The following is a 14,637-nucleotide window of genomic DNA, read 5'->3' as shown; positions in this document are numbered from 1 at the left end:
GTGTGCCTGTGTGTGTGTGTGTGTGTGTGTGTGTGTGTGTGAGTGGGGGGGTTGAAAACGGGTAATTCACAATCAGCAGGAGGCACAATTGTTTCTGTCTACCTGTTTTTGCTTGAAGGATATCACCAACTATGGTTTTCTGTTATGAGTAGCAGTGTCAAGCACAGGAGGCTGGAACCCAACCGCTCCATCACTGCTGACAGTATTTTGGCTGAAAGCCATAACAACATCACCGCTACTTACCAAAAGGTGAAAGTGCTTGTCATTATTGAACATGACTTAAATGTGTGTCTCATTGTGGCTTCTGCTGTCCAGATTGACTGATCTCATCCTGTCAAAGCATGCAGTGTTTTATTCTAATAAAACCTGAGCCAGAGTTTGTAGATTTGGAGGAATGTTTGAGTCAGTTTTAGGTTTTATTTGTACCACATGTTCATTTTAGGGGACTTTACAAAGAAAAAAAAAACATAAATTATATTAAAATAAAATAAAAAATTAAATAAATAAATAAATATAAATACATAAAAATGAGAATATAAAATAAAAAATATAAAAAAAAATGTTTTGAATGATGTGAGGATGGATTAGGATCACAGCATTTTCTAATGCATTTCTGCAGCAGTTGTGACTGTAGTTTACATTGATAAATTAATAGATAGATAAGCTCATGTTAATCCATGTTGATATCATACTCAGCCAAATGTAGATGAGCTGTCATATCTTAGTAAATCAATACAGAATCACTGAATCGGTTAGGATTATTATTAGTAGATTATTTCAGAAGGTAAGAAGGATAATGTCTTTTCACTGTCACAGAATTTAACCAAAGCTTTCTCCACCAGGGGGCAGTGTTTCACATGAAATTCTATTGAAGCGTATTTGCTGTTGTTCTTTTAACTTATTGTATTTCTTTTTAACATTACAACCATTTCCTGCAGCTTCATATTATGTTAGTTTTGAAAAAACAACAGACTTGGTGCCGCGTTCCTAAGGACCAGTATGCCTCCAAACTCACTTTCTTTACTAGTTTTGCTCTGTCTCTTCTTACAGGGAGCAGACGGTCTGTAGGATCCTGCTGCTCAGCATCCTTGCCTGATTGTGCGATATGGAGAGGTATTTAATTCTGGTTCAAAACACATTAGCTTAATAAATTAATTTGATAAATTAATTCCACATCAATATGGTCACAGAATATAAAAAAGGAATATAAGCATGAATACTGACAGTGAGCTACGTGATGTAAGTAACTTAGCAATGTGGTGATTTATTTATTAGGATTTTAATTTGCAATGTTTTAATACACTGCTAGCTTTCCTGGGGTCTGTGTTATTATAATAAATAATGATTAAATACATAATTAAACTCATATAACTCATATATAAACATACTCTAAGAAAGAAAGGGATTTGGGGAACTTAATTCAAATTCTTCTGGTTGCTTTAATCTGTTTAATATTAATAACATTAATGTCATCTTCTGGATATTCATGATTTCATGAAGGCGGCTTTGCTGTAGTAACTTGACCTGAACCTCAGAGCCAGATATCACTGCACCTGTGATGTAAAGTAGTCCATATAATCTGTATAGTGCTACTCCTTGTGTTATCAGGTGTAATTTTGTTCTTCATTCACTTGTGGAGACTCTCCTCCTGGCTACGTAAAAAGGGGTTGGTCCAGCATAACACAAAACACATTGCTTTAATAAATAGTTAAAGTTTCTGTCCTGAACGACTCCAGGACAGTTTATGTGCACATTAGATGAGACATTTGTCCAATACAGGCACACACCAGAGAAGTCCAAACTAGTCAGATAATTGGAGTTTATTCAGTCAGCATTAGGCCAAGTTAATACAAACATGGAGAGGAGTTTAATAAAAGAAACAAAATTAAAAAGCGTGTTTATCTAAGAAGCTTAATTGCAAAACCAAGTACTGTTAACTGGCTGCACCTCGAAGGGACTCTGTAGATAACACTGAACTAACACTGAACTTATTTATAGACTGCATATAATAGTGTCAGTAATGTCACCGCCTGGTTTGTGAAACCTCAAGCTGAACATTATGACCATGTGGTGTTTGGAAACTGGACATGATGGAGTGCATCCGGCTGAGAATATGAAGGAGGCTAAAGATCGACATGTTAATCACATGTTAGGACCATCCTGAAGCGTACTGTGCTGTTTTTTGTTGTCATTGTTGTTTAATATAATTTACATTAAGGTGTTTATTTTGTTGTAAGTTTTGAAAGTATAAATTGGAACCATAAATTCCTTAGGAAAATATTTACTGAGAGCATCAAGCAAGAGTCATTTTCCATATTGTATTAGCTTGCTGTTCTCATTACCATTTTTACACATGACAACAGCCAAAATAAAAATATGAAGAAGATAAAAAAGGAATTAAATAATTGCTATTACAACTTTTTAATGTTTGATGCCTTCAGCTTATATCTGTACGTCCAGGGTAAAGTGTTATAGCAGGTGTATAACAAGTGGAACAGTCACAGGGTGTAATAAAGGTCAGAAATAGAAAAGGATATAGATGTAAATAAAGGTTAAAGGATAGCCTCACCCACTGCTTCATACAGACTGTTATATGGATGTGCACAGCAGCATTACTGAATCATCATACATTTCTTTTCTAAGGACTTTTTCTATTTTATATTCATTGTTTCAGGTAATGTTAGAGAAGGTGGGAGAAAATATTGATCCACATAACACCATGAAATTCTAAGTAGTTTTTGCATAATCTTGCTGAGAGACATTTAAAGTAACTCTGCTTGGTGGAGGAAAGCTTTGCTCCTCAGGTTACCAGAATAAACTCGAGGAAATAATGTTTTATTATTAGAATCAGACGCCCTCCTTTACTCCAGGTCACTGTTTAGCTTTCAAACATTTACAAACCTGTTTTGTACCTTTAGCACGTTTCACGTGTTCCTGACTGCCTGAACGTATTTACATGAACAGGTAAGCAGATCCAAGCAAATTCTTCCATTTAATTTGTTCATCAAAACACACACATACAATTTTAATTGTGTTATTGTATGTATGACAGACTGGTTTTCATGAGCAGATGAAATTTTACAAAAAATTTACAATTTCTTATTTTGAACTCAGCAAATGTTTTAATGAGGTCAGATAAAAAAAAAAAATGTTTAACTCTGTTAACTTTTTTCTTTACACCTTCCTTTTTTATTTAATAAAGCAGATCCTTCAATTGTTGTTTTGGTGCTACTGTGAACTGCCTGCATGTCTACGGCTCATTTCCTATTCACACTGATAATCTGCTGATGAATGAAAACGCATCTAGATTTTCTGTGGGGACCTGGTCTCTGGTTGTCAGTGTCTGTTTCCCCCTTTTTAGTGAGGTGGGAGATGAGAGAACTTTGTGGGAAAAGCTGAGACCGGTGCTGACCAAACTGTGGGTTCTTGCACAAAAGAGCCATAAACAAATGTGACATCTCTGAGCATAACACAGTGTGTGTGTGGCGTGCATTCTACACTCTGTTAACTCTACTTTTTTCTTTATACCTTACTTTTTCATTTAATGAAGTAGATCTTTTTGGTGTTTTGGTGCTACTATGAACTGCCTGTCTTGATGCATTCTCAATCATCCAGGAAAGTAAATCTCCAAAAGTTGAATCTGTTCATCTGGACGTAGCGTTTTGTGGGAGAACTGCCTGCATGTCTACAGCTCACAGTGTGAACAGCTCACTTCCTGTTCACACTGATAATCTGCTGATTAATGAAAACACATCTAGATTTTCTAGATTTTCTAGATTTTCTAGATTTTCTGCGGGGACCAGATCTCTGATTCTCAGTGTCTTCTAAGACTAGTGTTCAGTGTACTGTGATACTTGCTAAAAGTTTCAGCCATAGTAGTTTATTTCTTTTTTAAAAATTTATGTTGGACTGAGAGTTCACTGAACGCTACACTGACCCACTGTTGCATTCTGACCTACAGAGTCGCATTAAGCTGGTTAACATGTCATATTTTTCCAATTAGCAACTGGGAGACCTGCGCCTCTGATTCCTGAGCCTTGTGCCAGGAAAATCTTTAAATGTGACAAACATAAGTTCACAACATGTCTTTACAACACATTTGACACTATGGAAAAGAAAACATGTTTTATTTCCAGGGAAGTTCAAAATTAGAGTCGACATATACCACACATACACTTTCAGGAAAAAAAAATATACCAATATATATACCAGTAATATCAAATGTAATTATGAAACAGCAGATTTTCAATGGGCACAGGAATAGCCACTGGCATTTTGGGTGCCAGCAATTGTTTATTTACTTGTCAATAATTTAAAAAAAAAGCTGTACTATTTCCCGTAAGATTGGGGAAACCTGCAGTCAGCTGAAACTGAAGAAGTCACTTGGATGAGTGACGAAACGTTTCTCCCACTGAAAACGTTACATCCAGATGAACAGAATCAACTTTTGGAAATTTTCTTACCTGGACAATTGAGCATGCATCAAGACGAAATAAAAAAAGTTCTTTTACCAATATCAGAATTCTCTCTACAGTAGCAGCAGAGGTTCAGTTTTCTGAGTCAGGACAGATGTAGATATGGGAGTCACGTAACCTAACTCTAAACCCAGGGTAAATGGGTTCAGTGAATGTGGTGTTGAAAGTGTGGAGGTGGTACAGCATTTCTGGAAAGACCTTGTAGAAGGACACAGTGCCAACATCACAATCCACATATACTGCAACCTTGTGAGGTGCAGATGAGCAGGGAACACGGATGGCTGTTGATGTGTAATTGTGCACTGCAAAATAATCAGTATTGTCACAGTACAGAGACCAGGATTCATCAGTCCTTCCAAACCTGTTGTCATCACTGTTTCCTTTCCGTTTTATTCCTTTGTAAGTCACTGCAATAAGAACCTCTCCACTGTGTTCAACTTCCCAGTAAGAACGACCAGTTAGACTGTTAGTACACATCAGCTGAGGACTATCAAATCTGTCAGGATGATCAGGATACAGCTGGTCCTCGTTCATGTGCACCACCTTCCTGTTGTTGTCGGATAGTTTAAGATTACTGTGGACTGTGTTCTGATCCACTGTCAGCTCACAGAAATCTACGAGAATAACACAAAAGACAAACACTGTTACTACTGCAATAAACAATGAAACCTCTAATCAAACTAAGACAGCAATTGGCCTATTGTCAACACACATTGTGGAATGTAATGTACTGGAGAATTAACTGGACATGAACAAATTTCTACAATACGTAACTGAAAAGTAGCCTAAAACAAACTAAATATGAAGATATAAAACTACACACCTGAGCACTACTGAATCCACATCTAAGGATCCACTATGAAACTTTCATAACACATGGGATCACACACCTTTACCTGCCATATATGATTTTTTTAATGCTATAATAACTATAACTTATAATTTTATATGCACTTTTCACTTTTTTCATCTTCCATGTCAGAAATTTGTGGTCCAGTTTTGCAACCTAAAAGTTGCCTTTTAGGTGGTGTAAACATGAAAATCAATTGAACTGTAATATCCTTCATTTTATGTTCTGCACAAGTTTTGTTGGTCTCCCCAAAAACCTTCTAAATACTCAAGAACTCCCCCTCACTGGGCAGTTTCTTTGTGACAAGCTGGTTCTTCAATAGCACTTTTCTGCTCTTTTGAGAACTCAAAGCATTTTATATCATGCCTCATGCTCAATAAAGCACATTTTTCTATGCCTAGGGATGTTTTTTTTCCTGTTTGCACACAGTCACACTCAGATGGATGCATCACAGAGCAACATGTGGTTCAGTATTGTCCCTAACAATACTTTGGCGTGCAGATTGTAGTAGCCAGAGATCAAACCACCAGCTTTCTGATTCGTAGATGATGTGCTACAGCCATGTGAAAGTGGATATTTAATATGTTAATTTTTGTAATTTGCTGCACTTTTATTGTGGTAGTATTATGTATTTTATATTGTGTTAGCATTTTTTTACTCTGCCTTCCAGGACACAAAGGAACGAGATGCATGTAATGTACAAGCTGGAATGGAGCAAATTGGGTTTAATGACAGTAGGTACTAACATAAAAGACACTTACATTTCTTTAGACCTGTTTTCATCCACTGGTCTCCATGAGGATCCATTCTGAAATTAGTAAAAACAAAGAAAAGTACAAACACTTTTAGCTTGAAAAACCAGAAGTTTTCAGCTTTTTTTCCTTCACAGAAGCAAAATGTATTTTCATTATTATGGTATTTTTCCTGCACAATCTTGACTCTTTACCTGAGGGTGTCCAGTCTCCAGCAGGGATCGTCCCATAGAGGAGACAGCAGCTTTATTCCTGAGTCTCCTGGATGATTGTAGCTCAGGTCCAGCTCTCTCAGGTGTGAGGGATTTGACCTCAGAGCTGAAGCCCGTGAAGCACAGCCCCTCTCTGTTATCTGACAACCCGACAGCCTGCAAACACAAAACAGCACATGTCACACTGGCAGAGACAAGTGCTCTTTTTTTATAAATTTTACTGTATTTTGTTTTTTCTGATCTGACCTGAGAGTTTGAAGTGTGCATTGTGGACTCGCGAGTCCTGCACACAGTAGCTCCACTCCTGAGTCCTGCAAGTTGTTGTTACTCATGTCCAGCTCTATCAGTCTAGAGGACGTAGCACTGAGAACTGAGGACAGAGCTTCACAACTTCTCTGTGTGAGGTTACAGCCACTCAGCCTGGAAATGTATTAATGAGAGAATAGAAAATATCCTTTTAATGTTTGAGCTGATCAAACTCTTGAAAGTAGCACTGACTGAAAACTCCCACTAACTTGCTTAGTGGTGGTTGCACACTCACAGAGCTTTTTTGCAGATTTTGACCACTGGCAGCAGTCTCAGGAGCGCTTCAGCTGAAGCTGAGTATGTTTTCAGATCAATAACATCCCAACTTTTTTGTGAAGAATGTAAGATGAAGACCAGAGCTGACCACTGAGCAGGACTGAGATTGTATCTTGACAGTCTACCTGAACTCAAATGACGTTGAATCTCCTTCACTATAGAGTCATCATTTAGTTCATTCAGACAGTGGAACAGTTGAATTTTTTTCTCTACGGGGAAATTCTCATTCACTTTATTTTTTATGTATAGGACTATTTCCTGACTGATCTGCAAGCTGCTTCCTGTTGGTGTCAGTAGGCCTTGTAGGAGAATCTGATTGGTCTGCAGTGAAAGACCCAGGATGAAGCGAAGAAACAAATCCAGGTGTCCATTTGGACTCTGTAAGGCCTTGTCTATTACACTCTGGTAGAAGTGGATTGCAGCAGACTCTTCAGTCTGCTTTGAAGCCGTTTGTTGCTCTTCCATGAGGTTGATACCAGATTTGGTGAATGTCAGATGGACATGAAGAGCAGCCAGAAACTCTTGAATGGTCAAATGGATGAAGCAGAACATCTTCTCTTGGTAGACCCCTCTTTCTTCTTTAAAAATCTGTGTGAACACTCCTGAGTAGTCTGAGGCCTCTCTGACATTAATGCCACACTCTGTCAGGTCTGATTCATAGAAAACCAGGTTGTCTTTCTGCAGCTGCTCAAAAGCAAGTTTTCCCAATTCCTCAACCATCTTCCTGCTCTCTGGACTCCAGTGAGGATCTGTCTCAGCTCTTCCATCATACTTGATGTTCTTCACTTTTGTCTGAATCACCAGGAAGTGAATGTACATCTCAGTCAGGGTCTTTGGTAGTCTTCCATCCTGTCTGGTTTTTGACACACTCTCCATAACTGTAGCAGTGATCCAGCAGAAGATCGGGATGTGACACATGATGTGGAGACTTTTTGATGTCATAACTTGTGAAAATATGCTGTTGGCTTGCTCCTCGTCTTTGAATCTCTTCATGAAATACTCCTTCTTCTGTGGGTCAGTGAACCCTCTGACCTCTGTAACCATGTCTACACACTCAGCAGGGATCTGATTGGCTGCTGCAGGTCGTGTGGTTATCCAGATGTGAGCAGAGGGAAGCAACTTTCCCCTGATGAGGTTTGTCAGCAGCACATCCACTGATGTGGACTCTGTAACATCAGTCACAGTCTCAGTGTTGTTGAAGTTCAGAGGAGGTCGACACTCATCCAGACCATCAAAGATGAACACAACTTTGAACTTTTTAAAGTTACAGATTCCTGCTTCTTTGGTTTCCGTGAAGAAGTGATGAATAAGTTCTACCAAACTGATTTTTTTTATCTCTCAGAAGATTAAACTCTCTGAATGTGAATGGAAACATGAGCTGAATGTCCTGGTTGCCTTTGTCTTCGACCCAATCCAAAGTGTATTTTTGTGTTAGGAATGTTTTTCCAATGCCAGCCACTCCCTTTGTTAGCATCATTCTGATTGGTTTATCTCTCTCCTTTGGTAAGGCTTTAAAGATGTCTTCACATCTGATTGTTGTTTCACGTTTTCTGGAAAATGTTTCAATCTGTCTGACCTCATGCTCACTGTTGACCTCTCCGGTCCCTCCCTCTGTGATCTAGAGCTCTGTGTAGATCTGATTCAGAAGGGGCCTTTCCTTTCCTTTTTTTGCAATCCCCTCAAACACACACTGGAACTTTTCCTTCAGGCTAGATTTCATTTTACATTCCCAGCTTCGACTGGGGTACTCTAAAGGAAAGCATAATAAATAAGGCCATTATAATTTAAATATAAGAGAAAAAAAGCACCTTTTAATTGCAATACAAATGCATTTTTAAAGGAAATTCTCTTACTGCTCTGCAGACGGACAGCCAGCTCCTCCTGCTTCATTTCACTCAAAAAACCCACTATGATTTTCAAAAATGCCTCTTTGCTGCCCATCCTCTGCTCCTTATTTTCATTGTCCAACACCTCCTCATCCTTCCGCTGACTCTCTGAGGTTTCTGTGCCATCTGGATTCAGAGCATTCTGCATCTTCTTCAACTCATTCTTCACAAAAAGAAACATTTTCTTTTCCAATATCTGGAACCGAATAAATGACACAGTCTAAAAACATGGAAGATCAGTGATGGATTGACATATAATCCACTGATATATGTGAGGCTGTGAGCACAGGAAATGTATGTACAGACCATAAATATAGAGTCCCGGTCTGGTAGATGCTGCTGGCCAGACTGGGAATTGGAAACAGATGAGCTTTCTGGATCAACTCTGTGGAGACAGCATGAAAAATCACCATGTGTAACAATTCCATCGTTTTCAAACAGCATATTGTTGATCTGCCTATCCCAGTTTTAACTGTTGCAGGGACGGCACATAAGACAGAGAGCCATTGATGCCCAGATTCACACCTATGGCCAATTTAAAATCACCAGGAAGCTGGAGAAAACCCAGCCAAGCATGGACCTTCTTGTTGTAAGGTGACAAAGCTAATCACCACACCACAGAGACACACCATGTGTATGTGAGAGGAAAAAAGAAACACATCTAAGCTCTGTTAAAAAATGATTCCGTAGGTATGGGATAAATAAAGTATTTATCCTTACCAAAATCAATTTTATACACACTCCAAGGGTCACAATCTAAAGCTGGACGGGACAACAGTAATAATTAATTACAGCTTACTCTTTAACAGCAGAGGGTTCTCCTTTTTTAAAGTAAATGTCGTGATCCTTTGAATCATCACTCCTCAAAGATACAGAGCTGGTTGCAGGTGGGGAGTCTGGTCTCTGATGGATTCTGAAAGAGAGGAATGAAAATCAGCTGTCAACTACAACAACGGCAGTACAAACAAAAAGATATTTAAAACAAAAGAATACAGATAGCTTAAAAACCTCTGGTTTCAGTCACTTTTTTTCAGATGTCTGGCTCCTTCTATTTAACTTCACTGAATATCTGAGTATGTCACACATCAGCACGATCCATGTGTGCATTTCCACACAGAAAGCTTTTCATTTGTTTTGTTATTTTTGTTCTTTTCTTTGGTTTTACTACTTTGGTTCAAATGTAAATATTCAGCTGACCTTTTATCCAAATGTATAAATAATAACATACACAAAAGGAAGACAGGGTAAGAAAGACCAAATCAATTTGGAACTTTTTTTTAAAGAATTTCCAGTGTTACTTTCTGGGGATTTTAGTTCAATTAATGGCATCAGCATGAGATGATAAATGTCATAATTTTTTTTGTTATATGTTATTTGTCATCAGCAGTATGTTTTTTTTCATGTAATTAATTCACTGAACTACTCCTTCTCTTTCTTGTAGACATAGAACATGGTCATGATTTAGGCTCAGGTGTTATATTTTAGGCGTCTCCTTTCAGATACTATCTTGAAAATTTGGCTCCTTCTCTTCATTAAATATCTGAGTCCACCACATATCAGCACCACTAACCAATGTGTTTTTATTTTTATATCTTTATTTATTTTCTGTTACAATACAATAATATTCACTAATGTTCACTGTGATTACTACTGAAAAGTACTGTGTAATGTGAGATGCTGAGTGTGATACCTTTCCATGTTGGTAACAAGCTGAAGCCACCTGGTAAAAGACAGAAAATGGAGAAAGTGAGGGCAAAACATGCATTACTACAAAGTGAAACAAAAAATGTGATAAAGTGGAAACATCAAAGACTATCTACATAAAATTGCCAGCTTTTTGTTTAAAGGTTTCCTGCTCTGGTCTCATGATTGTTCCACAGTTTTACTGTGACATAAGTGCTAGAGAGGTTAGTTTGAACTGCAGGCATGCCAGTTTAGCGACTCGCAGTTGGCATAAGTTGAGCAGGCTGTATAAAAATAACACTGTCTAGAAACAACATAGTCAGTGTTGCCTCAAAGAGCTTTTTTAGATTTGCAAGTTAAACACACCATGTGTAGTATAATTTTCTCACATTAAAAATAGGGCTGGGTATCGTCACTGATTTCTAGAATCGATTCGTTTCCGATTCACAAGGCCCGAATCGATTCGATCCACGATTCGATTCAATTCGATTCGATTCGATTCAATTAAATTCGATTTGAATCTGGGAAATTTTGACAGTCAGAAATATTATAATTCAGATCAGTACATTGACATATTTTTGTATCTATAAAAAGGAAGCTGACACACGCCAGACTTTATCAAAGGTGTGAGCGTCACAGCATTTGTGTCAAAGTAGCTGAAGATAAAACACAGAAAAACATGAAGGTGGTTTTCCTGGCCTGGGATTTTATAAAAATATTCTGCAGTACATCAAAAACGAAAGAAAACCATTAATCAACATATGAACATTACCTCTGACGTTACAGCGGTTTTATTAGAGACACTAAGCGTTTTACATTTTGCATAATTTTAAAAAGTTTACATTTGTTCAGTATTGAACGGCAGAAATTAGGTTTTCTTTTCGGAAGTATTTAAAACGAAAAAAAAACAAAACAGCGGCGACAGCGCTGTAAACAACAGTAGAGTTGTGCGTAACAAGCAAGCGAATAATGCAGGAAACAGTACAGAGAGGGAGAGAGCTGTGCATGAAGTGTGATTTTATCGTGGGTGAAGCAAAACAGTAAAAGTCAGAGGGAATTCATGACGATGTTTATGTGAAGCGTAGTTTGGATCGTCTTTTGCTGCTGGTTCAGTCAATATTGTTTGGAGAGAGATCAAACTAACAGCTTTAGAATCAGTGCAAAAAGGGCGTGAACACAAAGCGCGGACCCGCCGAAATATCAGAATCAGCGAGCTGTCGGGTTTCAGCCCCGACCGTGTCCGTGCAGTTGTTGTGCCAGAAAGTGATTGCCGTCCGCGGGAGCGCGCGCAGCCGCTTAAAGCTGCAGCGCCCGTCGGGTGAGAAAGGCGACATCTCACTGATTCTGATCCGCGGGTCCGCGCTGTGTGTTTACGTCCTTGTGCAGAATCCGTGTAGGGGAGAGCGGGGTAAGTTGTCACACGGGTAAGTTGTCACACTGTTCATAACTCCAACACTAGAGGCTCTATCTCAAAAATGAAATAGCCACTTTTTGTGACTTCTTCTTCTATAGTCAACCTCCTGTTCACATGTGGTCAAGACTGCTCTAATCTGAGGTGAGCACATCTTTTTTATTTTTTTGACCTAAAAGGAAAAATAAATCACTTTAAATTTTCTTCAGTACAACTTTGTTAGGTATAGATGTTACAAATTATTATTTTACACAAAATAGAGGAGACATTAACGTGTCTTTTGATACTTCAGCTGATGTGCTATGTTGAGCTAACCCTGACATTTAGCCAAAATTAGCATAAATGTCAGTTTGGGGCAAGTTGTCTCATTAACTTTGGGGCAAGTCGTCACATGTGACAACTTGCCCCAGTACAAATAAATGCTCCAAAAAATTGTGATATTGTAATTCATTTGTATTTGTAATAAGGTTTTTGAAGAAAGGAAGGAGAGGCAGGAATTAAGGAAGGAAGGAAGAAAGTAAGATGGTTCGAAATTATCAACGAAAGACAGAGCGTGGCAGAACACCACCTGACATTATGTTAAAGGCAGTCAGGCAGGTAAAGATGCAGAACAAATCAATCAGAAGTACAGCAAAGGATTTGGACATAAATTACCGTACTCTAACTCGGTATTGTCAAAAGATTACCAGAGAAGAAATTGAAAGTCAGACAGCCATGCCAACAACAATGGTTGGTTATACAACGCCAAGGAAGATTTTTTCCCCTGATTTGGAAAAGCAGCTTGTTGAGTATATTACTAGGTCAGCTGACATTTATTTTGGTCTGTCACCAAGTGAGGTCAGAAAGCTTGCCTACCAGTTTGCTGTGGCACACGAACTGAAGTTTGTGCCTTTGTGGGCAGAAAAAGAAAAGTTCCTGCAGAAAGAGACTTTAGACCTGGCAGAAGCTTTTATCTGCAAACAAGCTGTGCGTGACACTCAGATGCATTTGCCACAGAACTGTATGAGAAAACCAAGGCCCTGTGCAACACCCACAGTATCCCTGAACCAGGTGCCAAGACAAGGCACAAACAGAGGAAAATGGAGGATTTTCTGCTGGAGGTAACTGTGGGTTCACGCACTGAATTGAACAATTCAGACACATTGAAAAGAGAGTTACGTTTCCCTTGTGTGGATCGGATGGTTGGCGAGCTTGATCAAAGCTTTTGCAGTGTAGATGCAGGGCTACTACAAGGCATCCAGGCATGCAGTCCTAAATCTGAGAACTTTTTGAGTGAACCACACTTGAATGAACTTGCAAAGCACTACAGAGTTGACCTGAAAACAGAGAAGGTTCTGGTGGCCAGAAACTTTCTTGGCTGGAAAACAAAGGCTGGATGTCCACCCAAAGATATGTTGTCTACTGATGCTACCTCAGCATCTCAGTCACAAGAGAGTGACTGAGCTATGTGCCACTCTTAAAAACAGACGGCATTCTTTGATACTTCCACCAACCAAGTAACTGGTGATTGCGGCCATAAAAATGATGTACTTTTTTATTTTTGTTTTTTCTTGTTTTTAATAAAGCAAACACATTTCCTGTGTTTTCTTGGTGTACTGTATTCAAAAACAGACTGGAATAAAACAACAAATCTATTGGTGGCTTAATCTGTTGAAAAGCAATTCCTCAGTCTTTAATTTCTGTTTGTGAAATTTTGTGCTTATGCGCTACGTTCGTTCATATCGTTTGCATCTCTTGGGGGCTAAATCCCCCCTGTCCTTAAAACCTAGTGATGCCCCTGTCTGTGACTATTGAAACTTTAGACTTGTTGGACTTCGTGTATAAACACCTTCCGTGTGTTTTTCAACTCCACTCCTACTTTGAGGGTTTGTTACTTGAGAAATACACATACTAATAAGGTAAAATGTAGCATAGCTTCATGAAACACTCCAAAGTAATTGTATAATCAGCTGTTTCTGAAGTGTTTAGTTGGGAACTTTTCCCAGATTTGAGGGATTTCATAATAAAAGTAAAAGAATCCAGTGTAACTGGAACAACAAGGCTACTTTATTTTCTTTATTCAGTGAGAGCACGAGCACGACAAAAACAAGTTTATGTGAAAATTACTCTTTCACATAAAAAAAAGTCAAATCTTTATATCACTTCCTGTCTTTGTGCAAACACACAGTGACCATTACGATTTCCTCAGAACAATTATGTGAGTGAGGTTATCTGAAATATGCAGATATTTCCAGATCATAGTGATGTATAAACTGTAATCACAGGAAAAAGTTAAGAATCTGCAATCTTTGCTAACTGCCTAACTGCAGTGTTAGCACTCACAGAGGTGCAAGCAATTTAGTTTTTTAGAGCAAGATCAACAAGAAATAAAACCACTATAAAATAAGATGTTTATAACAGCAATAAAAAAAATATGCAAATAAAAAAAACACCATAAAAGGTTAAAATCACAAGCCATGTAATAAAAAAAAAAAAAAAAAAAAAAAAAAAAGCAGAGACCATCAAATAAAAAGAAACCATGGTTCCTCTGGATGATCTCACCCACAAGTTAAAGTGAAACTTCAAAGATTCCCAGATGTGTAAGGAGGTGCCGCAGAGCTGAATCTGGTGGAAAAAAGCAAACAATTTCAAAGAAAAGGACAGCAGAATTATGTATTTGACCTTTTTGTATCATCAGTTGCTTTATTTCTGTCTCCAGCAGCTTCATATTTGTATTTTTTATCCTATTTTACATGAGACCAGTGATTAAAATACAGGCCATTTATGCTCCTCTACAACTTCTTATC

At 38.2% G+C, this 14,637-nt stretch overlaps 1 protein-coding gene across 1 annotated transcript; it reads right to left on the bottom strand.

Moving 5' to 3' along the window:
• Positions 1-1,805: 1,805 nt before the first annotated feature.
• On the bottom strand, positions 1,806-9,670 carry LOC100708470 (NACHT, LRR and PYD domains-containing protein 3-like). The gene is made up of 8 exons (XM_019354267.2): positions 9,557-9,670; positions 9,064-9,142; positions 8,725-8,953; positions 6,831-8,620; positions 6,536-6,709; positions 6,272-6,445; positions 6,087-6,133; positions 1,806-5,089 (listed from the first exon to the last, which is right to left on the bottom strand). The coding sequence occupies exons 4-8, from the start codon at positions 7,913-7,915 to the stop codon at positions 4,548-4,550; spliced, it is 2,022 nt and encodes a 673-aa protein (XP_019209812.1). The 5' UTR covers positions 7,916-8,620; positions 8,725-8,953; positions 9,064-9,142; positions 9,557-9,670; the 3' UTR covers positions 1,806-4,547.
• Positions 9,671-14,637: the final 4,967 nt, after the last annotated feature.

This window comes from Oreochromis niloticus, linkage group LG3, assembly GCF_001858045.2.
Source record: "Oreochromis niloticus isolate F11D_XX linkage group LG3, O_niloticus_UMD_NMBU, whole genome shotgun sequence".
NCBI lineage: Eukaryota > Metazoa > Chordata > Actinopteri > Cichliformes > Cichlidae > Oreochromis > Oreochromis niloticus.
Note: the sequence above shows the minus strand (reverse complement) of the source record. Positions and strands in the feature narration are given on the sequence as shown.